Raw genomic sequence first — 26,393 nt, 5'->3', positions numbered from 1 at the left:
CTTCCTTACTAGGAAAAACTAATATATATATATATTTATAGATATGATTTGTATACTGTGATATCAATATACACTGAAAGTACTGCAAGGATATATTATTCATTTACAGTAAAACTAACAATCCACGGTTAAATTTATAGTTTATAAATATGCTGTCTATATTATATGTGGTATAAAAATATTTGACATTTTGTGGGCACTAGGTCAAAATAAGATCTTTTTTTTTTTTTTTTTTTTTTAAGGGACTAAAAATCATTCAGGTATATGCATATTACCCTTGTCAATGATGTGAGAATTGTACTGACCTGGTACAAAACAGAGTCCTACCAGGCTGGCAAACTGAGGAGGGTAATGTATGGCGTGATAATCACCGCATGACAAGGCTAATTAGGAGAAAACCCGGCATTTACAGCAGCCCAGTTCTAGCAGTACTTTAAATAGGAATATCATGAATTTAAGTGGCACGGGCAGGAAGAAAGGATGAAGAAAAGACAAGAAAACCTAACGGGGAGGGATTTAAAAAAACCACCAAACTTTAAAATACACCCCACAAAAACAACTGAAATTCCAGAAGCAGGGAGAGAGAGCTCTAAACGCTCTCATTTGTTAAATGCATCACGGAAAAGCAGAGGTGTATTCCTTTAACAAAGTGTGCGACTGATTTTCCGGATTCACTGCTACGATTGCTGTATTCCTGTAGAAAACAAAGCCCTTTGTGAAAGGTTAATATCTGTCCTGACTGCATTTTCAAGTTTAACTTTAGTTGCTGGCCCTCTGCAGTTAACATAGAGGTTATTTGGCTACTTCCAAGTATCTATGGTATGCTGCTCTGAGACGGACTTCTTTATTATTAATTACTTTAAACATTTTTGGTATTGACAAAACCCACATATCACCTCGCCGGACAAGTAACACATCCCACTCCTTCCATTTCCTTACGTGCTCAGTCACTTCACTGGATTAAGGCATGTTTTTTTTTTTTTGTTTTTGTTTTTTTTTTTTGTGTGTTCCATTTGCAAAAATAAAAACTTTTTGTACAAACGCCTGGGGTTCTTTTATACAAAAATTTTTTTTTCTTCTTCTTCTTATGGCACAAAGCAGCAGCTGCTGTTTAAGAAAATATATAAATATCCTTTTTTTTTTTTTTTCCTGTTTTCGCTTCGTCGTTTTTAAATTCTTCTGTACAAATATCTTCAAGCGTTCCTCCGCCCCACATGGAAATATACACCGCCATCCCTCCCCACCCCGTCCCCAGCAGAACCTTTTTCGTATTTACAGCGCGGAGCGGAGGGCGGCCACTCAGGACGAGTCGGTGCAGGGCGACGGCGGCGGCGGGTACAGGTGGTGCGAGTAGCTGCGCTCGGTGTACGGCGACGGCGGGCAGCTCTCGCAGTTCTCCTCGGCCGACAGGTACTGGCTGCGCGGCGTGGGCGGCGGCGGCACCGGCTCCGAGTCGTAGTTGAGGTCGCTGGTGTAGCCCTTGGCCGCGGGCAGCCGGCGGCTCGGCGCGTAGTCGCTGTCGCACACGTCCGTGCTGCAGGGCGTGGTGGGTGGCGCGAAGTGCCGGTAGCTGTAGGGCCGGTAGCTGCAGCGGGGACATGGACAGTGGAAAAGCTCAGGGGTTGTTTTATTTTTTTGCCTTTTTCAAAGTGGAAACAGAAAGCAGGGCAGCCTCTGAATCTCCTCTCCAAACTTCCATGCAGTTTGGAAGCTCCAGCGTTGGGCACGTCACAGCAACAGGTGAGAGGGATGCCAATTTCTGTATTAATTATCTAACTGGTAAAATGAATGGATTTTAGCTCCGAGCAACCCGTCACGTCAATTTCTGATGTGCTGCTTTACTCGCAGAAAATTCACTTTGTGCTGGAAACTGCTGAAATCGGAGAGTGTGCCACGTTTGGTGTAAGTATTCTATCCTCACCTTCGTAGGGTTACATTAATCCGTAATGTTGTGGGTGCCCCATCCCTGGCAGTGTTCCAGGCCAGCCTGGACAGGGCATGGAGTAACCTGCTCTAGTGGAAGATGTCCCTGCCCATGGCAGAGGGTGGGACTAAAGGATGGGCTGAAGCTCCTTCCCACCCACAGCATTTGGTGATACCAACATCACTGGAGATTTGCTAAGTGCTTCCCAGTCTCCAGACGTTTCCAGTGACCCTGGCACTGCCTGCTCGGAGAGCACCTGTCAGAGCTTTTGTCGTGCCACAGAAAGGAGCAGTGGCTGAGTCTCTCACACAACAGGCTCCCTAAGGGCTTAACTGAGGTAGAAAAAGCTGCTCCTAAGACAGCAGGGCAGGGAGGGCACGGGTGCGCAATTACGGAGAAGATAATTCTGTTTCCATTATGTAATTTCTGGATACTAACTTCCAAGGCCAGACAGGAGGGCTGAAAATGACCTGGCACACTCACAGCACACTCAGGAGGAAGCATTCCTTACAGAAGTGACTGGGATGAAATTCTCAAAGGATGGTACCACGAAACATCCTTTAAAATGAGCCCAGGATAGTTTCAAGGAAAGAAATTAGTCAAGGGAAATGCATGGTAGCTACAACTCCCAGCATCACGGTCAGTGGTTGGGGACACAAGGGGATGCAGCTCCTCTGGAGTCAAGTCAGGATATTGGGAAAGAAGATCAGAAGCAGCAAGACCAGTGTTTATCTTTGGGTGAAGGAGCATTTGGAAAATACGGAACCCTTTGCTACATCCCTAATATCGTTTATAATACTACCAGTCACATCTGCTAACCAGCAGATGACCCATGCTGGCGTCTGAATTTGGGGTTCTTCCATTAGAAAATTACATAATTTTAGAAGATTTTTCATATGGCTGCAAGGGATCATTATAAACATCTGGTCTGACCTTCTGCACAACAGAGGCCGTATTTTCTGCTAATGGAGAAGAGACGTCTGTTCAGCCCCAGAGACCTCATTATCCAAAGGCCCCAAAGGCTCTGTGCTAGGGAGGCACAGCTTTCACACAAATACAGCACTCTCTTCTCACCGACCACATCTACTGGTGATTTGGGAGGGGAACCTTCACGCCCTTGGGTAGCAGGGGTCTGTTCCTCTATTTTTGGTAACTTGTTATAAAACCGTAACTAACTCCAGCGTTCTTACAGAGAAGGTAAGGAGGATACATTCAAACAGAGATAAAATGCATGCCCATAAATACTAGCCAAGAGAAAATAAAGCAAAAGGTTAGCAATCTTTTCCAGATATTAACCCTTATTGTGTCAAACCAGAAATCCTGTGCTTTATCTAGACAACTATATTAATATTACTTCTGACTTATCAGCCTTTATATTCCCAACTTTTCCTCCACGGGGTATTTGCTTATAACTTCTGATAATTACATAACAAATTATTTATGGCAGAAGCCTAAAAGAAGGCAGGGTTCACCCCAGGGTAAGTTTTCTTGGCTCAAAATACTCACAGTACTGCGCTTCTTTTGGCATGTAGCTGGTTTTGGGATGAGTGCTGTCATTCCCCCTAAGGAATAGACCCCAGGGATGTATCACTACCCACTTGGTGCATGATTTACCTCAAACAGTGCTGCACTTCCACACAGGCAGCAGTGACACGATACACGTGAGCCCACTTAAGCACCAGTTTAGTGCCTGCAGAATTCGGGCCTTTGATTGTAATTCTTGTGGAGCAGAGGCTGCCTTTATTCCGCATTTTCTACACCAACTGCTTTGATCCTCACAGAAGCTACTGTAATAGTAATTACCTGTAGGATCTGTGAGTGGATGGGCTGTTTGAAGAATAACCGAATTCCATGGTATAGTGTGAACGTTCGGTCGCTGGTGATGGTGGTGGGTTCAAAATCTAAGGGGTAAGAAAGGGAAAAAAAATCACTTTTAAAAAGGAAAGATACAAAGGAAACTCGAGAAAACGCCACTTGATAAGTTTTTAGTACTGTCCAACAGGAACCTTAAGTAAAGAACTGCATACACAGCCCTCCCAACAAATAGGATTTTTTTCCTCTTTATTTCCCAGCTCTTAAGCAGACCCTGGAAATGCCATTCGTTGCCATTCCTGTTGGCTACTGCTAAGCTCTTCTCAAAAAACGCTGACTGCTGTGGCTATTTTGACACAGCCAGTGCTGAAAAGTAAAGTTGCAGCCAGCTGTTCAGTTCTAGATTGTCACTAGGGATACCACTGCCCCAGGCAGGATCTCTGCTCCTGCAAGCTGCAGTCCCCAAGCACTGCTGTGCTTGTAACACTGGCAGCATGCTGGCCAAGGCAAGCATCCCTTCCCTAGGCTGGCATGCTCTTACTCCACGCATTTGGATTAATTTAAAGCTAATTTACTGTTGATTGTCACAACTGAAAACAGACAGTTGAAGACTCCAGCCTTCACTCACCAAGCATGGGACTCTAACACTGTGCAGCGGCTTGGTGAGCTCCACAAAAATATCCAAACCACAGATGCTGGAGGTGAAGAGACAGGGAGCCCTCTAGGGCTGGCACCAACTGTTACGCAGCAGTTAGTGCAGCACACCACCCATGGGTGATGGAGGGATGTCATGGAGCCGCAGAACACTTGTTCACTTATTTACCTGTCACTTGTAAGACACATGACACAAAGCTTCATTTCAATTCCTTGAAAGGTCCGTAGAGAATCAACCTTAGTTTTACCTTCAGAGGCACATGGCAGAGTACAATAATGAAAGGAGATCTCTCTGCCAGAGCTGCTCAACATCTGCAGGGATTTTTTTTCATCTCCCCTGACATTCAATCTAACATCTTTTTTTCCTGGCACTGAGCTTTCTCACAACTTTTTTTAAATCGAGTGAAAATTTCTAGACCGTTTTGGAAAAGGACAGTCCCCTTTCAAAATCCCTTACTCCACATCCAAACAAGTTTATTTAGGCCGGAATTCTAAATCAGAACATTCACCTGTCAATTGATTAACCTGTAGAAAGACACTGTCACTTCCCTGGAAGTTATTAAAGGTTCGTGAATGACAGAATGACTTACTGGAGGAAAGTAAGTGCCTTTGGTACTTGAAGAACTACTGGAGGAGGCTCCCGTGACATGGGCCCTGTCGTAGGGTGGGCCACTGCTCCCTCCCATGATGCTGAGGGAGCTGATGACAGATTTACCTCGAGACATACCTGAAGAACAGAGATGTATGTCAGTGTTCAATTCTTCCTCAACTCGCAGACAAAAGGAAGCTTAAAAAAAAATAATCTGGAGGACAACAGCAGTGTAAGCGCAACTTGCAAACCCAAAATTAATTAGCTCGGTGTTAAAAACAAATTATGTTCTGAGAGGAGCCTGCTGGATCTAACAGCCACAAGTTACAGTACATTATTTAATCGATGTATACAGAAGAAATGCATATAGATGAAGTGCAATGCTGTGGTTAAGTTCTACTTTTTAAACAGCAGCAGCATCATGTGCTTGGACTGGTGCTGGAAAATTCATCATTAAATGAAATAAGCTGAGATCAAAGTTATTGCTGGTCATTACAGACTTGGCAAGGCTTAGTCTACAAACCTACCAAGAATGATTACATAATGCTCGAAGCCCCACACATGTAACTCTGTGTAACTTTATCCCATACTGTTGTGAAACTTTGCTGGCGCTACAACAGCCCCAAAAGGGGATTCTTCAGTAGCAAAAGAAGAAGCCTTGGCTGTCCTGGCTCCTCACAGCACCCAAGAACTGCATCTGGAGCAGAGAATTCCTGGACACAGGTGTACAGCATCCTCAAGTACAGCTGTGGGGTGCCAAAGACAAGGATTTTACTTACTTCCCAGGATTTTTCCTTTACTTACCAGGCAGAGACCCTGACAGAGAGCTTGGGTGAGGCACGTAGCCCAGAGGCACCGAGGCTGGCCCGTGCACCACGTAGTCATTGGTCATGGTCTCCCCATCGCCCTTCATGCGTGGGCACAGCACCCTCTGGCAGATGAAGTACATTGCTCCCACCACAAACACTGTGAGGATCACACCAATGATGGAGCCTATGGTGTTGTTGGGCTGTGGGGCAGGTTCCTCCGTTGTGTCTGAGAGGGAAAAGGAAAATCAGATCACGGAAATTTAGAAATTTAGACCAATGTCAGGTTCCTCCTCTTCTGTAGGCAGACAAACAGGTTTCAAAGTAATATATGGGAAGAACAAACAGGCCCTAGGACAGGTCTGCTCAATGACTCTTGAGTGTCCATAAGGGCTACCTGCAGCCTCCAAGATGACCCCCAAACATGCCATGAGGTGTTTTGGGTAACAAATAACAGGGAATGAGCAGTACATGCATGCGCAGGGGGGAGTGATGAACCAGGCCCTGCTGCTTCTTCAGGCTGACAAGCAGAGCTCTCCTTTAAACTTGATGAACGAGACCTGCAGCCACGTCTCCAGATGACACTGCAGGGACTCCTCTGGTGCTTTTCCTGTCACTGAAGATGACAACAGCTCCTTTTCATGTCACACCTCCCTCATCCCTCAGTGTAACAGACTGGCACTCCCTTTTCTCAGCAGTGTAACAACCTCTTACGGAGCATCGCCTTGACTGTTCAGCAGCGATGAGTTTTGGGTTTGCTGCTGTTTATTAAACTACCTAAACCATTCCACACCTGACCCACCCTGATGGTTACAGATACAGCTGAGCAGCAGCCTCAGAGGTGCCCCCTTATGAGGAATCTGTACCCAAAACAATTATTCAACAGTTAAAATGAGAAGACCAATTCTAAGCAATGACATCTCTGGGAGTAATAACTGACAACCCCCTGCCTGTGCTCATGAATTTGACAAGAAAGGCAGACTTTAAAGGATTTTCCTGTTCTAGTCAGTGTTTTACATCTTATGCATTACTGGAAGTTTTTTCCTCAACACATTTTCTTCTCCCTGAACACCAAACCCACACTCGAACCAGCTTGTCACATTCTACAGAGATAAGTAAGCAGACTTCTGATCACAGTGAAAGAGGGATGGTGACAACTGCCATCTTATCCTGGGTGGGCCAATTTTCCATCCTCTGGTACAAAACTGGAGAACAGATAAACTCTAATAAAGGCAACTACACAAGCCTGTGATAGTGTCACTAGTAACTTGGTAGCGTGACACAACATCTCTTAATACTCCTCCTTAAGATCAAGGGTCCAACTCTGGCTTTGCATTTGCAAATTATCTGTGTGCCAGCTGTGGTATATGGATCTCTAACACAAGATGAGATGTCCCTGTTTACAATTTCTTTTAGAGCACCAACAGTGAAAGTGAACTTTTGAGTTGGAATTTTAAAGGCAGTGGTTTTCTTGTAGAGCCCTGGAGATTTCAGGGTGGGGGATATCACATGTTACAAATCAGAAATCAAGCTCGTAATTACATCCTTTCAAGATTAAAAAAAAAGAACTTTTAGAAGGTTTACTCTATAAACAGAGTGCTCCTCTGATTCTAAAAGCACCTGCTATTAATTCTCTGGATGAGAAAACCATGAAGCAGGGAAGTTATATATGAATGCCTCATGCCAATAGATTTTAACATTGCAACAATTCAGCATATTAACATTACAGTCAAACAAACCTTTTTCTTCTTTTAGAATTTTTAAAAGGTATGAAGAAAAACAACGGGCATTCTCTGCCTCAGAAACTACTTGTTCAGAATACTAATTTTTTTTTTTGTTATTCCTATTCCACCACGTTGTGCATTTACTGCATGACAGCAGTTATGAAGAAAAGCACTAATTCTGGGACAAACTAATTCAGTCTGCTTGGCAGAATAAAATCAAACTCATAGGAAAGGTGAGAAACAAATTTTGGATTCTGCAACCAAGTCTCCGGTCTCAGGCAGCACACTTACAGCATCCTTGCTCATCGGAGCTGTCACTGCAGTCCAGGTTGTGATCACACTTCTTGCTTTTCCCAATGCACTGCCCACTGGCACAGCGGAACTGATCCGTTAAACACAGCACTGCAAAGAACCCCCACACCAACAGTCAGCATCAGGAACTTCTCCTCTTGACAATCATTCAGAAATAAAGACGCCAAAGCATACAATCAGGAGGATCCTGGAAGAGCCTGGAGTGCTGCAAGGTTTCGTTTCTGGAAGTAGCCAGTGGCACACAAAGTGCTCTGCTGAGGGCAGTGCACACTGGCACCTGGGCTTTACTGCCTGCTTCCAGTAAAAACACGACCAGATAAAGGGACCCTCATCTAAAATAACTCAGAGGCCATTGAGAAGATGTGCACTCATCCCAGGACATGGTTATTGCAGTAAGAATCTCCAGCCCTAAGCATTTACTGTAATATAACAGAGAAGAATTAAGTTATGAAAAAGAAATCTGCCAAACCATGATACTGAAACTGTTTAAGAAAGATAAATGTCCTTGTGCTCTTCCTGTAAACCAGAAAACTCCTCGACCATGAGACAATATATTGACTTGATATTATATTTTTGAATTGAAAGAAAGGGCAGAATATAAAACTGAAGCTTTGCCAGTACACTGAAAAATAAAAGGTGCTGCAGGCAAGGTGCTGCCTGCTGCTGTTTCCACGTATTCCTGCCTCCTGTTTCTCATAAATCCAGAAATCCGTTTTTGTCTTCAGCTCAGTTAAGAAGTTAAACTAAAGGCTCTTCTGATTTGTAATCAACTTGAATACTCTCAGCCACAGGACCACTTTGAAGGTGATAAACAGCCCCGTGTCTGACATCTCCAGTTGCTGGACGACAACTGGGAGGTTAACTTGCACAACACATTTTCAGATGTCAGCATCTCAGCTGGCTAACAATCACCTTTCAGCACACAGGAGTTTCAGCTCTGTGCTTTTGCTTGAGCTGCAGCACGTCTTTTGGAAAGAAATTTAGCCTTGATTTAAAGACATTTCAACAGTCTCCACAAAGAAGGAAAACGCACTGAAAGGATATAAAGAAGCAGCAGCCTTTCAAGCTTACAAGTTTTCCCTGCAACTCTTCACTACATCTGCAATAAGGAAAGGATGAGTTTGCTCACCTTTCACGTTGTGTAGTGGTGGGGCAGTTCAGATTCCACCAGCAAAACCCGTCCTTTCCAAAATGAACTTAATTCTCATTGTGCTGGCAACAGCACTTCCCTCTGTAAAGATGGCTTAAATACTCCCTTTTGCTGTGCTCTAGGGGAAGAAGAGGTCTCCAGAAATCTCCTCTGTCTTTCACTCCAGCTTGCTCAGAAAAGCTCATTTTGTTCAGGTATTGTAAAATGAACAATCCCAAAACCTTTACTCGGTACGAGGCACACAAAAAGCTACGACAAGGATTTGCTCCCCTTTGTAGTCCGCTCCCAGACACTAGGTTTTTAGAGCTTAAAATCACGCCATTTTTTGACAGTACATTTCACAAACACCATTTAAGCCACTCTGACGGAGATCACTCTTAATTTCCACTTCACAGGCAGAGAAACAAAAGCACGGAGTTATGAAACGACTTCTGTTTAACAGACCAGTTCTAAAACGAGCAGAACCTCGTATCTTTTCAAATCCCACTCAGCAGTAACACTGGTATTATCTCAGTGTCCCTGCGACAGGCACATTTCCACCCCACCTGGCAGCACCCTCCGTACCTTCACAGCTCTTCTCATCCGAGTTGTCCTGACAGTTGGCTTCCCCGTTGCAGCGCAGGGCACCGTCGATGCACTGCCCGCTCTCACACTGGAACTGGGTGTCAGAGCACACCGGGCAGTTCTTCTCGTCGCTGTGGTCTTCACACTCCGTGAAGCCATCGCAGCGCCACGCCACCGGGATGCAGTCAATCTCACCTGTGAAACAGGTGAACTGCTGAGGGGAGCATGTTGGTGGTTCTTTGAAAATCAAGCAAACAAACAGAAGTTAAAAATCCAGGTGAACAAACAGCAGATGGGGGGGACAGGTAAGGACAAGAGCTCGGCTGCTTTCCTGTGTCAAAGCAGCTGATGAGCAATGTGCCACATCATAAGGTCACTTCCACTTCCACAGCCACTTTTGCAGACCTTGAGGCCAGCGTGACTGATGCAGGCTCACCTCAACAGGGGCTTGACAGATGAAGAACAGGAGGACCAGAGAAACATGCACACTCACAACACAGTTCTCTTCTTCCCTTCCCACTTCAGACTCTCACACCTTTCTCTAAGTAAGACTTCAAGTCAAAGTCATCACACTCTTCAACTCCCCCTTTCCTGCAACACCGCTGTATCCACAGCCAATGGCTTCCTCTCTTTTTCATGTTTGACAGTCATTGTATAGAAGATGTTAAAAGGATGTAATTTGCTGCAGATGGATGCACTGTGACTCAGTGTCTAGTTATGTGCCCTTGACAGCTCTATTCAGTCAAAATTCTTTTAAAACAAAAAAACTGCTCCATCTAGTCAAGTTCCACTACCTCAACACATCTGTTAGCTGTTATTTGACAATTACTACATTAACTGTTAATCTCAGGCAGTAAGTAAGTGTAGATTTTTTTTTTCCCCCCCTTTTTTTAATCCCCCTTTCCTCCCCCGGCTTTTTGGCCTGGTATTAAACTTGCTCTGAGAAAATATCTGGATTATGTTAGCTCTTGTTCCATTGTGAGACCACACGTCGCCTCGGTGGCGAGATGATTGCATAACAAATCCATTCAGTCCGGTGGCACAAAGAGATCCAAGCACCAAAGTGCCTGTCCTCTCCCCCATTCCAGCCCCACCCCTGGAGACACCAGGGCCGTATCTTGCCCTTCTGGGAGTGCAGTTCAGAAAGACACACACACAGGGTGAGCTCGGGGAGGACAGCAGGGAAGAACAAAACAGCACAGACTGTGCGGTGCGCCAGAATGTGAGAATCTACCACTGCCTGAAAAGGCGGAACATGGAGAGCGACAGCAAAAAGTGATAAAAATCATACAGTTAAAGAATCAAGTGGAAATAGTTGAGTCTTACAAAGAGTGATCAGAAATCCTTATTCAACAATTAAGGATTTTTTTTTTCCTCTTCCCTTCCTCCTCCTCAATACTTGCAGGTTTAGCTGGAGGGTGGAGGGAAAGAGGTGAGTCCGTACAGGTGTGTAACAGCACCTGGTGCACAGTCACGTTCCTTTGGCTCAGAAGCCACCCCTGAAGATGAAGACCTTCCCCGTGGCTGAAGCTAAGAGCCCAGTGACACAGAACTTGGGCAGGACTCACCTCCACAGGACAGCTCATCCTGCAGCAGCACCAGGTGCACGGGGCAGGAGCAGCGCGTGGTGCCGTCCCCCTTCACGATGCAAATGTGGGAGCAGCCACCGTTATCTTGGGAGCACGGGTGCTGCCCTAGGATTTTAAAAATAAGAAAGACAGGGACTGATAAGAAATCCCCACCTATTTTATGAGCTTTCAGTCATTTCTTCCTTACCCCTTACCCCCCGGGGAGAGGACTAACGAAAAATCTCTGTTAATGTTGTACTCTGTTGCGTGTATTTCTCCCTTTACACACATCTCTGATTATAACATAGATTGGTAACTCTCCGTGATCTGAAACTACCCTGAGAATTTATACTAAAACAGTACTCAAAGCATTTCGCTTCTTGTGTGAGGCAGCAGTAGTTCTCTGCAGCAAATAGTACATTAGTAACACAAAAAGATGTCCTGGATTCCGTACTTCATTTTCTCAACCAAAGGCCATTAAAAAAAACAAAACTTTTCTAATTTATGAATTCTGAAGCTTCCACGCTGTCTCTGAAACTCAAATGAACACGCTCTAGATAAATATGTCTCTTCATTTTAATGTTTAATAAGGACAACATACTTCTCTTGGAACTCCTGACAGATTTACTGAGATTAATAGCACACAAAACTAGTAGTAGTCTGCACTGACGTTTTAATTAAACATCCCCAGACATTTTTCTACATATTTCTCCAAGGCATGCACCACAGCCTACTATCCAGGCCTATTTCCTCCAGGATGACAGCAACTCTGCTGCTTTAACCATCCACCTCCCACCACTTCAAGTGTGTGTGTGTGTGGAAAGGCCTGGTGAACAGAAACTTTTTAAAAAGTGCAGCCATGATCAACACAAACTGCTATTTGATACACACTTCCTTTGTGCGATGCAACATTGCTCTTCTGTCAACTCACTTTCAGGATGAAATATCACCACCGAAGATTGTTCACTTTGCCTTCAAGGCAGGCAGTCCACTGAAACATTGCCAGCTAATGACAGGCCCCAAGAGCTGTGCTTGCCTAAACAGCGAACACCCCATATGCACCAGAAAGTCCTCTGCTAGGGATAGCAGGATGTTTCCACTGTGCCTAGAGACACTCAAATGCCAGGTGCCTGCATGGGGACTACCAATCAAGTTGTCATCAGCGACAAAACGTGATGCTGGGGTTGTGATAGATTTCCAGCCTGCTGCCAAGTGCCTGAAGGAAACAACCCAACAGCACCCACACCAACTTCTGGCCCCTTCCATCTGCACCGATGTTGATCAGCAACAAGGCACAACAGGCTCGTGTCTCTTGGCTCCAATCTCCCAGGCCCCGTTCGCAGCTGCAAGCAGGGATTGCACTCACTGTACTCCTGCAGGTTCAGCTCCTTCACAGCATGGATGTCACTGAGTTGTGCAATTCGAGCCTGGACCTTTGTACGTCCTTCTCGCCCGGTCATATCGATCTTCTCGATCATCTGCTGCTGCCTGTCGATCCAGTATAGCCAGTTCTCAAACACAGTCAGTCCCACAGGCTGCAGGATGTTGGAGTCCTCCAAAACGATCCGGTTGGCACCTGCAGAAGGGACAGAGTGCTTTGGTTCAACTAGGAAAAAACTGAAATAACTATCGGGAACACACTACTCACACCATTATTTTTCACAGCTTTCATGCTACTGGGTAAGCGTGCTACAAAAACCCGGGCAATTCTGGGTCCTCTGCTGCAAGGCTAATGCATTTTGCAGACAGATGATCAAATTTTTTGTTTCTGCTTTCACCAAGAAGAGAGTTTTTGTGCTCAGAAAGTATCTAGCGTATTTAAGAAGCACTTGGAGTGGGGGGGAGGCTCATCTCTCACGAGCCTTTCCAGTCTCTTATTAATACGATGGAAATCGGTAGCTCCTTTCATTCTTCTTTCCCTTTTTGGAGAGATTAATTGCTTTGTCTTGCCATACAACAGGGAATAAGAAGATGGATTATTGGCTTCAGCTAACCCATACAAGATAAAATCCAAGTGAAAGCAGGGTAATTAGGACTTCTCACATGAATTATGAGATTAACACTTCTGACTTCCTCGTGTTCTTTTCTTTCAGCTACGTTACCTTCACTAAGCCATTAGTGCTATATTGGGAATGCTCCTAGCAAGGACTGACTTTCCTGAGTTCCTTTAGCAATCACCAGGAGCAGACAAGAGGCCTGACACCCCTGAAGAGTGGCTGTTGATTTTTATGCCAGATTTTCTGGCATTAAATACACTCGAGAGCAACTATCACATTTCACTGTTAACTCTCCACACGAACAGAAGACAGCCAACGGTTGTTTTAAAGGTGTCACTAAAATCTGTCTGAAGACGGTGAAGACTTTGTAACAACACAGAAGAAAAACGATAGTCAAAACCTGAGGGCTCAGGAGGGAGGCTTAATCCACGGCTCCTTTATTTAACATGATGACATGGTCATTAACAGAATATTTATCCAGTGAGTCGATCAGATTCTGAGCACAAAACTACCTGCGAAGCACACGGAATCTGCTTCAATTTTGAGAAGCTGAAACAGGATCACACAAGTCAAGCTGAAGCTTGAAAATTTACCCCGAAATCCTGGTATTTCCGATATCTGAGCTCACTGCTGTGCTTATTTTTCACTTTTACTACAGCAAACGACAGCTTTACATTGTTCATCCACAGAACGACTTCCAGTAAGTTTTTATGGTTTTGTTCTGTAAAATTATACTGGAAAAACTGAATCCCAGGGGAAAAAAAATCTACCACGTCTCTACCATATCCACACAAGACAACCTAACAGGACAAAAGACACGTGCACTTCACGATTTTATACTTTAAGTTCTATCTCCCTCTGCTTTGTTTAGTAGCAAGAAGGGTTTTTTGCTTGTTGAGAATTTAATCAACACTATGTCAGTGATGATGACTTAGAAACAAATCCAGGTACGGAAAAGGTGTTTATCTCCTTCTCACTAAATGCACAGAGAGCTCAGAAGTTAAGTAACCTTCCAAACATTTACCAAGTGTTAAAACCTGAAGGAAAACATGGGAATTCCAATCAGCTAGGCTGGGCTCTCACCACCACTTTGGAACAAAACCAGCAGTGATCTGATTAAGAAAAGACGCTGATGAATTCTGAGGGAGGCTACATCCAGACTGATGGAGAAATTAATAGACTGAGTGATGTAAGTCAACCTAAATAACTGCAACCATCTATTAAAGCCCAATAACATGAGTAATTCCGTCGGGAAAAGGCAAGAAACAGAAACCTGCATCTTGAGAAACAAAGTTAAGCTGAGAATAGGGTAAACTGCAAAAGAAGACGGGAAGGAATACAGAAGCTAAGACCTTGGCCTACCCAAATGGAGTCTGTACATGCCCTGCTCTGCCATGCCCACATCAGTCAGCATGGCCTTCTGCAGTATGTCCCTACAGCTTCGAAGCTTAATGTTTTCACTCCCTTAATGTCTTAATCTTCCTTTTTTAATATTTGTGACCAAGTGTAACTATCTTTTTATGTAACTGAGACACTAAAAATCCCTTCTTCCATAAACCAACAACGAAACCTGAAGCTGACTCATCAGGGCGCTAGTCTCCTTTATTGGCAATGTCAGATGAAAGGGAGACGTGACGAAGAGGAGCTCTGTCTCCTGGCATCGCCATCCCCTTTCCAGCAATGCCTTTCACAAAACGACTTTAAACCAACCAAATAAACACAAAAAATCGGGACACACCCATAGCTCGTTCTATTTCCAAATAAAAATTACTTAATTCCAGAATCTTTAGACATTTCCAAATCGCGCTAATTATTCTGGAATAGAAGAACTAATTTCCACATAGTTTCCATGGTAGGGAGCTAATTCCAGTCATCTTTTCATAAACAACCCCTTAATCATGTGAAGAATTTGGTTAACTTCAACAGGATCTCCCATTTGGGCAGAATAACCAAGTCCTGACTGCATGCCTGAAGGACGGGGAGGAAAAGAAGGACTACATCACATAAAAGGCATCCTAGCTGTCCTTGTCTTTATGGATACTGGCATCTACAGAACTGACAGAGCAAGAGACTGAATGTTTTGGAGAAGCTAATATGCAGAAAAATTACTCTGCTGGTCAAAAGAGCTTATTAATCAGCATTCCTAAGCACAGGAATGCATCTCAGCAGTTAGCAATTTATCGTGGCCATTACAGCAACCTATTTGTGGTGCAAATGCCGAAAAGCAAGAGAGGTTTGGGAACGGTTTTTCTTCACGCTCTTTGAAATATAGTGAGCTTTTACTACACAACATTGGCGATCCAACAGCTACATCTTAAAGGGGGGGGAAAAAACAAACAAAAACAGAATCATTAAACCTAGACTGAATTAGAATTGAGACCCATCTCCTTGTCTGGTGTCCTAATTTCAGGCAGATAACAGAGACAAAGAGAGAAATAAAGCACATGCAATATTCTCCTGCCTGTTACTCTACTCATGCAAACCCTGGATCTGGGACAGCTTGGAACGTACTGAGCAACACCACGGCACATGTTTTTTTTTCGTTCTTTAATAATTCACTAACTCAGGTTTTGTCTTGCATTTTAAAACAGCAAACAGTCGGGATATCACAGTTCAGTAGTGACCCTGAATCTTCCAGTGACACACCGCTGAAAAAAATTTCTGTCTTTCTGAGCTTTAATTCCAAACACCTAGGAAAAAAAACCAAAATGTTTTCAAAACCAAAAGCTTATTCTAGGAATTTAACAAAAGGCTGAAAATCCGAGTGGTGTCAACAGGGTTACGTGCTGCTACTTTGAATGAAGGTACCGTGCCAGAAGTGGAAGACACTACCTCAAACATCACTGCAAGCTGTCATAACTCCTGTTGTGTTTTCAACTCTCAGTTCCAGCAACAACATCCAGCCCAACCTGTATCACAAAATAGTTCTGATGAGGCAGCTGAGCTGATCCAGCAGTTTGCTGGATTAGGCTAAATGAAAGACATTTTGCCTTTCTCACCCAATCTGGACCATATGACTTTCCCCTCTTCTCTTGCTCCACTGCTGGTTGCTTGCTGGACTCTTTCCTGAACCAGCGCAGCTTTCCAAGCCAACAGAACACCATTCTCTGTTTGCCTTTTTCTGCGTAACGTTGTGAGGTTATTGTTAAGTGGGCCGAATGAACTCATAGAGGAGGTCAGACAAGCAGCAGAACCAATCTCGGGGAGCAGGCAAAGAGAATTGCACAGCTGGAAGAGGGAGGGTTTTGTCTTTTGAGGACAGAGAGATGTTAGGTCTTCTCTATCCTTCTCACATCTTTTCACCCCAAATGACAGGTACATAAGTAACCTGGACACCTGGTGCTTCAACTCTGCAGGACACATTTTTCCACCAACGGGGAACGTTCCTCTGATTGACAGATTACTGCACCAAAAGCAATGCCTTTAAAAACAATCCTTCCTCTCCCCTTTCCCAAAACTGCTGCTATTTATTCGTCAGCTAACTTCGGGAAGCCACAGGAAGGTTTTGCAGTGAGAAACCGAAGTAAATAGCATGTGCAGCAATTAATAATGCAAATCACAGAGTCATGAAACTGCAAAGACACGCTGCATGAGTCATGCACATTCCCTGGCTGGGAATTCAGGGAGTGATTAGAATCACACTTCAGACTGTTTATAGTAGGAAGGAAAAGATGACAGTTTTTCTCTGCATTCCCCCCACACCCACACCACACAAATGAATCACTGAATTAAGGTGCTACTTTACCTGAAAGGTCACTGCTCTCAATTCGGCGCAGATCTGAGTCAGCCCAGAACAACTTGCCCAGCTGGCTGTCGATAGCCAAGGCGATGGGCTTGCTCAAACCACTGAAAAACAGCACCTCTCGCTCAGTTCCATCCAATGCTGCTCTCTCAATTTTAGGAGATCTCTCCTGGAGGTTGGTGAAATACATGTATCTGGAACAGGAATGATTAGAAGGGGAGGAAAAGAAAAAAAAAAAAAGGTTTATTTGATCTTTCCACGTTTTTGCTATAAATCCAAGACATCTTAACAAATGTCAAAGTTGTTTTTTATCCTGACAGAGAACAAGCTGCAGCAAGAAAACGACTTGATTCTCAAAACCCTGGGCTTGAATTTCCCTCACATACCCTTTCTCTGGATTCACCACAATGGCTCTGGGCCTGTCCTGATCCCCCTTGAGCACCACTCCCATGGGTCTCCCATCCAGGCGGGTCACGTTGATGACGTTGGTGGCCTCGCAGGTCCAGTAGATGTAGCGGCTGTAGATGTCAATGCTCAGGTCGTAGGGCTGCATATCCAGGTTCTGATTGGGAACAGGACTTGTCACTACAGTGAGGCTCTGCAAAGGAAAGAGAAACAACACACAGGAGAGCATTTAATCTAATGCGAGCAAACTTATTTGCTATGGATGTGCCATGTCTAACTGCCGCTCGGAAAAAGGAGACAGCCAAAATATTATTATAAGGAGAGACCCAAATTCTATTGCCACACCAACACCTTTGATAAGAGAGAGACAATTAGTCCTGCTGGTTTGCTGTAATGGCAATCAGACAAGCTGACTGCAGCTCGTACGATTTTGCAAGTTCGACCAGTAAATCCAAATTGTCTCTGTCTTCAAGGTCCAGGGTCAGCTTCTGTATTTTTTCTACTTTTCTGACAGCTCAAGAGTTGTGTTTGGATAGACCAAAACTCAGCACATTTTACAGTCTACAATAGAAATACACCACAACTAATTCCCAAAGCTGCAGCTGAGTAGAGGAAAACACAGGCAAAGCGAGGCCAGACAGCACTTGCAATGCTCGCCTCATCCTCCTCCACCGCTGCTGCCATCTCAGTTGGAGGACATGAGGGTGGTTAATAAATGGAAGGCAGCTCTGCCAAAGATGGGAAGGACATCAGCTAGTGTACAACCCTGACTTCTGAGCATTTCCAGCTAACACCTTACTGCTCAACGTCTACTGGTCTAGACTTCTAGAGCTGGCATGCCTTCTTCTTCTTTTTTAATTATTATTACCTTTAGAAACAACCTCATCAACGTACTTTGTGGACTTTTCCGAAATTCTGAAGAGGACTAATAAATCACTAAACATGGCCTACACACATTCTGGAAGCCGTGCTTATGAAGTGAGCAGCCTCTACCCTCTCATCCCCAAATTAAACTTCACCAGAAATTTTGCCTAGCTTCATTTGGCTTGTCACCTCCATGAAACGGTGTGCCTGCAAGTCTTCCATCTGTTTATTCTGCTGAAGCTGGCAAAAACATGGTGACTTTGACTGGTTTGGGGTATTATTTAAAGATTCCACAATTAAAGCATTGCTAAATTAAGAGTTAAGGCTGAAGGGCATACAGCAGGAGCCAGCTACCACCACACCCACCACCAGAAGTCACGCTCTTAAAATTCAGCTGAATAGAGGGCCTCTCTTGTGTTGTGCCGCTCATCTTAGTCTCTACCTCCTCCCTCCACACTGGAGCAGGGAAAAGGCTCCTCTCCATGAGGAGGAAACAGTGGCAGAACAACGTGTGATGAACAGACTGGAACCCCTGATCCCAACTCAGGAGCCGTTTGCTGTATCTAGTCTCCCTTGTCCAGAGGAGCTGGGAGGTGACAGGGTGGTTTGGGTGAGTGTCTGGCCTCCAGCCAGGATTGAACCACCCCAGCCCGTATTACCTTTTGCCTTCTACCCCACTCTACCTTTTCTGTATTCTCCAGTCAAATACATTTTCCCAAGCCTGCTACATTTTTTACATGTTCAGCCTACTCACTCCGTGCCCCGGTGATTGACAACAGCTCTCCTCCTACCTGCTCCAGAACCTGGGAGGCTCCAGACACAGCAGTGTGCTCACACAGTTCCAGCCTCCTCGTTTCACAGGATCCACCCCAGCACTCTGCTCACATACCTCTGTCACACCTCCCGTTCCTCCTGACAACCTTCCCTTCCGTGTTTCACATCTCAAATAAGGGCCTCAAACAGCTTCCAGACAAAAAGTGTTGAGCACATAACGTGCTGGGAACAACAGTATCCCCGAGCCGGCCTTGGCTTTCCACGTTTTATTTACTGCTGCACCTCCCAGATTTACCAGCCGAGGACTCCGGAAAACTCCGGATGCCACTTGTTTCGCCAAGGGACTGCAACCTTACGGGGAAGCCCGTGCATCTAAACCATCCTGCTTGGCACAGGCGAGCCAAAGGCTCAGCAATTCCAGCCCCCTCAGGATACCTGGCTGCCGTCCTCCTGTGCCTTGCGGATGATGTTCTGCCGGGAGTCGATCCAGTACAGCTGCTTGTCCAGGGGGTCGTAATCGATGGCCCGCACGTTGCGGAGGCTGTGGATGGGCAGGATGATGTCTGGGCTCTGCTGCTCGTCGATCACCATGCGGTTAATGGCGTTCTTCTGACTGAACAGCAGGAAGGTGGTAGGAGCTGGGTGGGGTAAAGAAAGGAAAGGGGTTGAGAAGGGTTAAATGCGGTGATAATGCTGGACGTTTTTTATGTTTAAGAATGACAACTACAATCCATAACCAGGTATTTGTTTCACAGAATCACAGGATGTGTGGGTTGGAAGAGACCTTCAAGATCATCGAGTCCAACCCAGCCCTAACACCTCAGCTAGATCGTGGCATGGAGTGCCACATCCAGTCTTCTTTTGAACACATCCACCACCTCCCCGGGCAGACTATTCCAGTATTTAATCGCTCTTCCCATGAAAAACTTCTTCCTAACATCCAACCTGTATTTCCCTTGGTGCAGCTTAAGGCTGTGTGCTCTCGTTCTGTCAGCTGCTGCCTGGAGAAAGAGACCAACCTCCACCTGAGCACAGCCACCTTTCAGGGAGTTGTGGAGAGGGATAAGGTCACCTCTGAGTCTCCTTTTCTCCAGGCTGAACAATCCCAGCTCCCTTAGTCGTTCTTCATATGGCTTGTCTTCCAAACCCTATTTCATTCCCCTTTTCCCTCTTCCTTTGCCAAAGCCAAACAAAAAAATCAAAACATAACAATCCCAACCTCTGATGAGTACGAAAAACCTTTCAAATGACCTCTTTTCACTACAAATGTCTGTACATGGATGTGACAGGCAAAGATAAGACTTTTTAAGTGGCAGGATTAGTGAATGTGAAGACTTCTGTCAAAAGCATCTCAAAGAAGAACGGTCAATTACGCCTCTCAAAGAACTGTCCGTTTTCTTTCTAAAGGGGTCTCAGGGAAATGCAGCTCCACTATTTTGAAGTTTAACCCTTTGCTAGGTGCACTTCTACTTGTAGAGAAAGGTGGGAAAAAACCAGCACTGGTTCCTTATTTAGACGTTTCAGGGAAAAGAGATTGACAGTGGTTCAGTCCTGTTCCCACAAATCCTCCTTCTGCCTGTACTGGAATGAAACAACTAATTCACAGGAAAATTTCTTAACTGTGTGCGAGGCTGTGTTTTTGGAGAAAAATGTATTTGCTTCTCTCAAGTCTATGTATCTTTACTGCTTCTTGGTGGTTATCTGGGAATGAGAGAAAGAAATCTGATATTCTGCCCAGCAAAAAATTGCCTGGACAAACGTTTGTTCTTTGTAATTAGAAATACCATCAAAGAGCAGAAAGTAAGATTTCAACCCCCCATACAGCTGCAGTTTGTCAACTGTACCTTGCAGTAAGTGCACAATGTACTTAATACATAATTGAAAAAAAAAAATTGTCCCTATTACATAACTGGGTCAGGAATCAGAGAAGGTAGTGAAAGCATTTTCCTTTTCCAGAAGGTTCTTTTCAATAATGCTCTACCTGAAGCCACTGCTGTGCAAGATGGCACAAGAGCCAATTGCCAGGAATGCAGCTTGAAGCCTCCCTGAAGTTTTACAATCGATTCTCTACAGCCCAAGTCTGGAGAGAGATTATCAGTGGGACACTGCATTCATTTACCAGCCTGTAAAACAGGTAAGGCAGCACCCGGGAAAGGGGAGGAAGAAAAAGTCTCCTAGAGAACATCATCACCTCGCTTTGTTATTTTAGCATACTCTTTGAACAGCTATTCTGACTGCTGGGAAAAAAAAAAAAAATCCAAAAAAAAAGGCAGGGAGGGGTTTCCTTGGAAACCAACACTCTGTCCTAATATCCTGTAACAATCAGGCCTAATTGCAAGGTATTTTTGCTTTCTGGAAAACCTGTATTTTCCCTCCAAGCACTTCTCCAATAATTTGAGCTGCCTTCTACTTAGCTCTAAACTGTAGAAGAAAGCACAAAAAAAAAAAAAAAAATAAACCGAAGACAAGCTTATATGAATGTGTATAGCAAGATAATGGATTCAGAAATATCAGAATTCCCACCAAGAAGTTATGATAGAAATGGAAAGGGAAAAAACTTCAGGTAAAACAATGCAGGTAAACGTGTAAGCACCTACAATTATTTCTACTTTTCCCCGAAGACACCCTCTCACTTCCCAAGACTGCCTGGCTTGCAACTTGGAATTGATGGCTCATTATAAAAAGCAACGGAAGAATTTCTCCCCTTGAGACTCCACATCTCTGAAACAGTCCCAGCTTCAGAAATCCCTTTCCAGTTTTCATCATTCTCCCTCCCAATAGTCACATATTTTAACTGCGTTTCTGGCAGCAGGCAAATGGAGTGCGTTGAATGCGTCTCCTGTGTCACCCTGCCTTCCAACTTCATGACACGTGGTAGGGCTGAAGAGATCTCACCAGAGCATAATTAAAAGAACCCATGCATGCACGAGCAGGATATTCCAGAAGGGAGGACCTCTAGACAGGGCCTGGACTAATAATGTTCAGGAGGTACGTAAGCGAGTAATAAAGGCAAAAGAAAATTAAAACAATTCATGCTCCAATTGCAGTGTCCCAAAAAAAAAAAAGGAATTAAATTACATGCAGAGAGGCCTAAATCTCCAATTACCTACAAATGAGAAGCTGGAAAGATCCCAGGTTTGAATATGGCAAAGGAAAACTCCTAATACCACACAAAGAGCCCTGAACTGTACCACGGGGAAATGGTTCTGTTTGCTCACAATGTAGTTCCTATCTTTTGCTCCTTGCTCTGTTTCTGCGAGCATTTTCACAAGAAAATCACGACCTTTGATCATTCTGCTGCTTTTTTCTCCATTAGAAGTCCAATTCCTACACCTAGAAGATCCCAGTCACTACCAGAGAGGTGCCAGCCATGCCTCTTAACTCTCACAAACACGTGAGACTACCAGGGTGCAAGAATGCAGCTCTCGTGCAAGGGGCCACTGTAATAAAAACAGGAGAGGAGAAGTACAGAACACATGGGGAGTAGAAAAGCACAGTTTTTTGAAAAGCCTGGTTTTCAAAAAATGCCATGAGGTGGTATTTGTGGAACAATCTGCCCAGCTTTCAGCCTTCAGACAACAGTTGGATGTCTCCACTCATGCATAATGTGGATGAGATACAATCTGTCTCTCTGTACCAGGAATCTCTTCACCCACTGACTAATGTGAACGACACCAGTGGAAATCAGCCACCCAGAGCTGCTGCCAAAGTTATGAGAGCTTCACTGGCAGCCAGTTATTGAGAGATGGATAAATTATTTGGTTAAAAACTAATTACACACAGCCTGAGGGGCCTCGTGGTTTGTATGCTGCACAACAATAAAGAAAAATGGGGCTTGGCTGCACTGAGATCAGGAACCAGACTGCTGGGGAAGCCATGGAGCCCAACCCATCCTCACTGAGAAAAAACACTTGCTAGAGGTCTGAGTGGCCCACCTCATCATCCCGTCAGCCAGCAAACAGAATGAAATCCTGACCCCATAAAAGCTGCACCAAGTCTAGAGCCCAGACTAAAGTATCACGTCTCCTTCATGCCAGGCAAGACTAGAAAGACACAAGCAGATGAATAAACAAGCAAGAAAGCACTTGGAGAGGGTCTAGCAGAGACACAGAATCAAAACATTTTTAGCTTTCATGCTTACAGAGATGTAGCCAGGCCACTGGAAAAGTTCACTAACAGCCATTCTTCTCATTTAATTAAGATATCGGTATGCTGCAAGACTATTTCTTTTTTTTGTTTGTTTTTGCTGTCAACATCCTATGTTGTCTTAAAACTCAGTAAGATACTACTACTGGAAATTACTACTGCTACTCTTTCCTCCAAGCGCAATGCTGGCGTGGGTTACTAAACACGAACAAATGCAGGAACATTTCCTTTTCCCTCCTCACGGCTTACCACTGCAGGTCCTGTTGTCGGAGTTCAAGGAATAGTGGGCTGGGCAGCCACAGACAAACCCTCCCACGGGGACTGCCAGGCACAGGTGAGAGCAGTGACCATTGCTGGAGGCACACTCGTTCCAGCCTGCCTGCCTGGAGGAGTGGAAGACCAGGATGTCCATGACATAATCCAAGTGGCCCTGGATGATGGTTCGGTTCTGCCCGCTGGTCTTGTTGGCCCGCTCGATGCTGCGGCGGCTCCAGTCTGTCCAGTAAATGTAATCCTGGTACTGGGTCAGGCCAAAGGGGTGAGGCAAATCATCAGCTATGGTCTCACGGTCAAGGCCTGCGTCCAAAGAGAAGGGAGAGGAAAAGCAGAGTTATCTGGGCACAAGCAGTATGCTGGTGAACACGTCCCCTGCCCAGAAAGGTTACCACGCAATTACTTTGAAGTTACTATTTCATCATTACGAGAGTGAATAACAGAGTAATGCACAGAAGTAAAAAGGAACCTCAGAGCCTATCACAGAAATGTGCTAATCCCGCTTGCCATTCACAGGAAAAAAAATGTAGTTTAGTGAAGAGAAGGTTTCAATTTCAAAAATTATCAGGGTTCTCAGAAATATTCTGTCTTTTCCCTCCTTCCCAAAACTGATGGGATGCCTCTCAATTTAATGCAGGACCCTGACGCTGTATTTCCAGTTGAGCATCTCTTGCACCAATTTTTTTCCTACTGCTTACAAAACGACAATTGTCATGAGCTAAATGAAGTACTGCACTGCATTATGAGAAAAATTAAATATACAAGGCTAAACGAACCTGTCTGTGGAATGTCTCAACAGGAAGGAGCAGCCAGAAAGTCAGGACAGGAAACAGCTAATTGTGTACACCATGGAAATGTTAAGAGGTCTCAAGGAGCAGGACAGGGCAGGGGGAAATTATTCCAACCATGTTTTACCAAGCACTTCATTACCGTGGCACCTCCTGCTGTGTGGTCACACGCCACGAACAGGAGATTCTGAAGCAAGAAGTCATTCCCTCCTTGCACGCAGAAGTCAAGGACGCACAGCCCCACACTCTGCTCTCACCAGCCACAGGCAGAGGGGAAAAAGCAGCTCGACTGCCGTGTCCAGCCCCACCTTCCACAGGGAAACATGGAGCAGGCCTCCACAGAACACCACAATACACGAGAAGCTGAAGAAAAGCTTTTCTATCACACGTCATTCCCATATTGCATTTTCCTGTTTTGATCTTTTTCCAGCTTTGTTCCACTACTGTCAGCATATTGTTTAGTTTAAAGCAGACTAACTCCTTTAGCCTTCAATACTGACTAATTATTAATGCTTAAATATTGGCTATTGTTAACGCTAATCTGAATAATTCAGCATACACAAGGCAGCTCACTCCAATGGGTGCTGAGACGTTAAAACAAGGTACTGTGCAAATCTGACAGGGCCTAGGTCCTCCACACAGTACTCTGGGATAGTGAAAAAAATAAAATATTTTACCTCCATTTAGCTGCAATTACCAGTTTATAAAATGATCACAGACCCCAGCACAAGAGAACTCCCCTGCTGATAAGCACTAGCCAGGAAAAGCTCCTTAACATGCAGAATACAGGGGTGGAAAATGCCTGAGGATACTAACAAAGATATAAAACCAAATTGCATTCAATTACATGTTGAATAAGCTGTTGTTATCCTCTCGTTGGCTTTCTTTCTACCTTTGTCGTGTATTTTCTAGTGCTCCTGAGAGTAGCAAAACAAGACCCTCCGAAACACCGCGAGTTGACATCTTTGTCCTACATACAACTGGAAAGACGTACCTCGTGTAATTTTAACTTTCTGAGCAACCCAATCACCCGCAAGAAAATCGAGGCCTCGCCAACCGCGGCGTTACATAAACACGAGTTACAGAAGCCAACGTTAAAGGCGCGCGAGGTCGGAAAATTTTATTTTTGCCTCGTGACGCGTATCCTTGCGTTATTTAAGGCACGATTTGCCAGGAGGGAGCTGCAAAAAAGCAGCGCTGCCCTCAGGATGCTGCCTGGGGCTCACCTAGCATGTTGGAGGACTCGATGAGGTTGGTGTCCAGGTCGGTCCAGTAGAGGCGCCTCTTGGCGTAGTCGATGGTCAGGCCGTTGGCGCGTCCCACGTTTGGGACCAGCGTGGTCCTCTCGCTGCCATCCATAGCAGCCCTGTCAATCTTTGGCTTGCCGCCCCACTCAGTCCAGTACATGAAGCTGATTGAAAGAGCAGAAGAAAGAAAAACAATCGCGTTCAATCCAAGAGAACTCAAGAGGAAAAGCAAAAGAAAATTCCTTAGAAAGAGTAAGAGGAAAAGAACAGGTGTAAATTCAAGCATTTATGAAGATCCATTGTGCTAAACGAGGTGGGTTTTTTTTTTTTCCAAAGTGCAGGCAAGAAAGTGAGTCAAGCTTCCTCAAAACGCTTCCAACGTTATTTTTTCCCACTTGGACCTGGATTGTCACCAGCAAGTTCCGTGTGACGGCACTTTGCTAGTAACTAATCCTTGCATGTCATTTCAGAGGCAGAGGTTGGCACTTTCATTTATACCTGGCTACTCAGCAGGATGTTTTTCCAGAGCACTTACCTTCTGCCTCTAGTCAGTTGTCTCTCAAATGAAGGAACACATAAAGGCACATCCGCAGGGTACTTTTCTTAATAGGTGCCACTGCTCACAACCACACAACCAGCACGGAACAAGTGTCTTGCATCTCAGCCAAGACACACAAAACTGCATGGCATTTCCAAAGGAGCAAAAATACAATTATTACATACTCACGTGCCAGCTTATGCCTCATCTGGAAGAAGGACAGACTCGCACATGTTTACATTTTCTTTAGGCACTGCACAGTAGAGTAGCATGTATATTTGTATATTATATATTTGATGGCTAGTTAGTCACTTCTTCCCAAATATTAAGCTGATACCATTCTAAAAAAAAGTGAGAGGCAGCTATCCAATATTTACACCTTTGGGTTTTAATAACACTAGTAACAAACCCCTGGGAAGTCTTTCAATTCGAACCAACTGCACAAGAGCAAAGGTTGCTTCAGAAACTGACGATCAAGGGGGAGAAATTCTTTAGACACCCAGGAACACTTGCAGA

At 44.6% G+C, this 26,393-nt stretch overlaps 1 protein-coding gene across 3 annotated transcripts in view; it reads right to left on the bottom strand.

Annotated features, from left to right (window-relative positions):
- Nucleotides 1-1,212: 1,212 nt before the first annotated feature.
- Nucleotides 1,213-26,393, bottom strand: part of LRP6 (LDL receptor related protein 6) — a 103,484-nt gene continuing 78,303 nt past the window's right edge. For 2 of the 3 annotated variants that reach the window (XM_066184311.1, XM_066184313.1), the window contains 13 exons: nucleotides 25,319-25,503; nucleotides 23,281-23,607; nucleotides 19,321-19,523; nucleotides 17,229-17,440; nucleotides 16,846-17,036; nucleotides 12,470-12,679; nucleotides 11,104-11,229; nucleotides 9,536-9,772; nucleotides 7,801-7,911; nucleotides 5,784-6,014; nucleotides 4,981-5,117; nucleotides 3,728-3,825; nucleotides 1,213-1,585 (listed from right to left, as the gene is read on the bottom strand). In XM_066184311.1, coding sequence (XP_066040408.1) covers nucleotides 1,300-1,585; nucleotides 3,728-3,825; nucleotides 4,981-5,117; nucleotides 5,784-6,014; nucleotides 7,801-7,911; nucleotides 9,536-9,772; nucleotides 11,104-11,229; nucleotides 12,470-12,679; nucleotides 16,846-17,036; nucleotides 17,229-17,440; nucleotides 19,321-19,523; nucleotides 23,281-23,607; nucleotides 25,319-25,503 — 2,554 coding nt within the window. In that variant the 3' untranslated portion in view covers nucleotides 1,213-1,299. The remainder of the gene's footprint in view (nucleotides 1,586-3,727; nucleotides 3,826-4,980; nucleotides 5,118-5,783; nucleotides 6,015-7,800; nucleotides 7,912-9,535; nucleotides 9,773-11,103; nucleotides 11,230-12,469; nucleotides 12,680-16,845; nucleotides 17,037-17,228; nucleotides 17,441-19,320; nucleotides 19,524-23,280; nucleotides 23,608-25,318; nucleotides 25,504-26,393) is intronic. The other variant, XM_066184312.1, reaches the window with a different exon arrangement.

Source organism: Chamaea fasciata, unplaced genomic scaffold, assembly GCF_029207755.1.
Source record: "Chamaea fasciata isolate MVZ Bird 193981 ecotype frontalis unplaced genomic scaffold, bChaFas1.0.hap1 SCAF_5, whole genome shotgun sequence".
Classification (NCBI taxonomy): Eukaryota; Metazoa; Chordata; class Aves; order Passeriformes; family Sylviidae; genus Chamaea; species Chamaea fasciata.
This window is presented reverse-complemented; position numbering and strand designations above follow the sequence as displayed.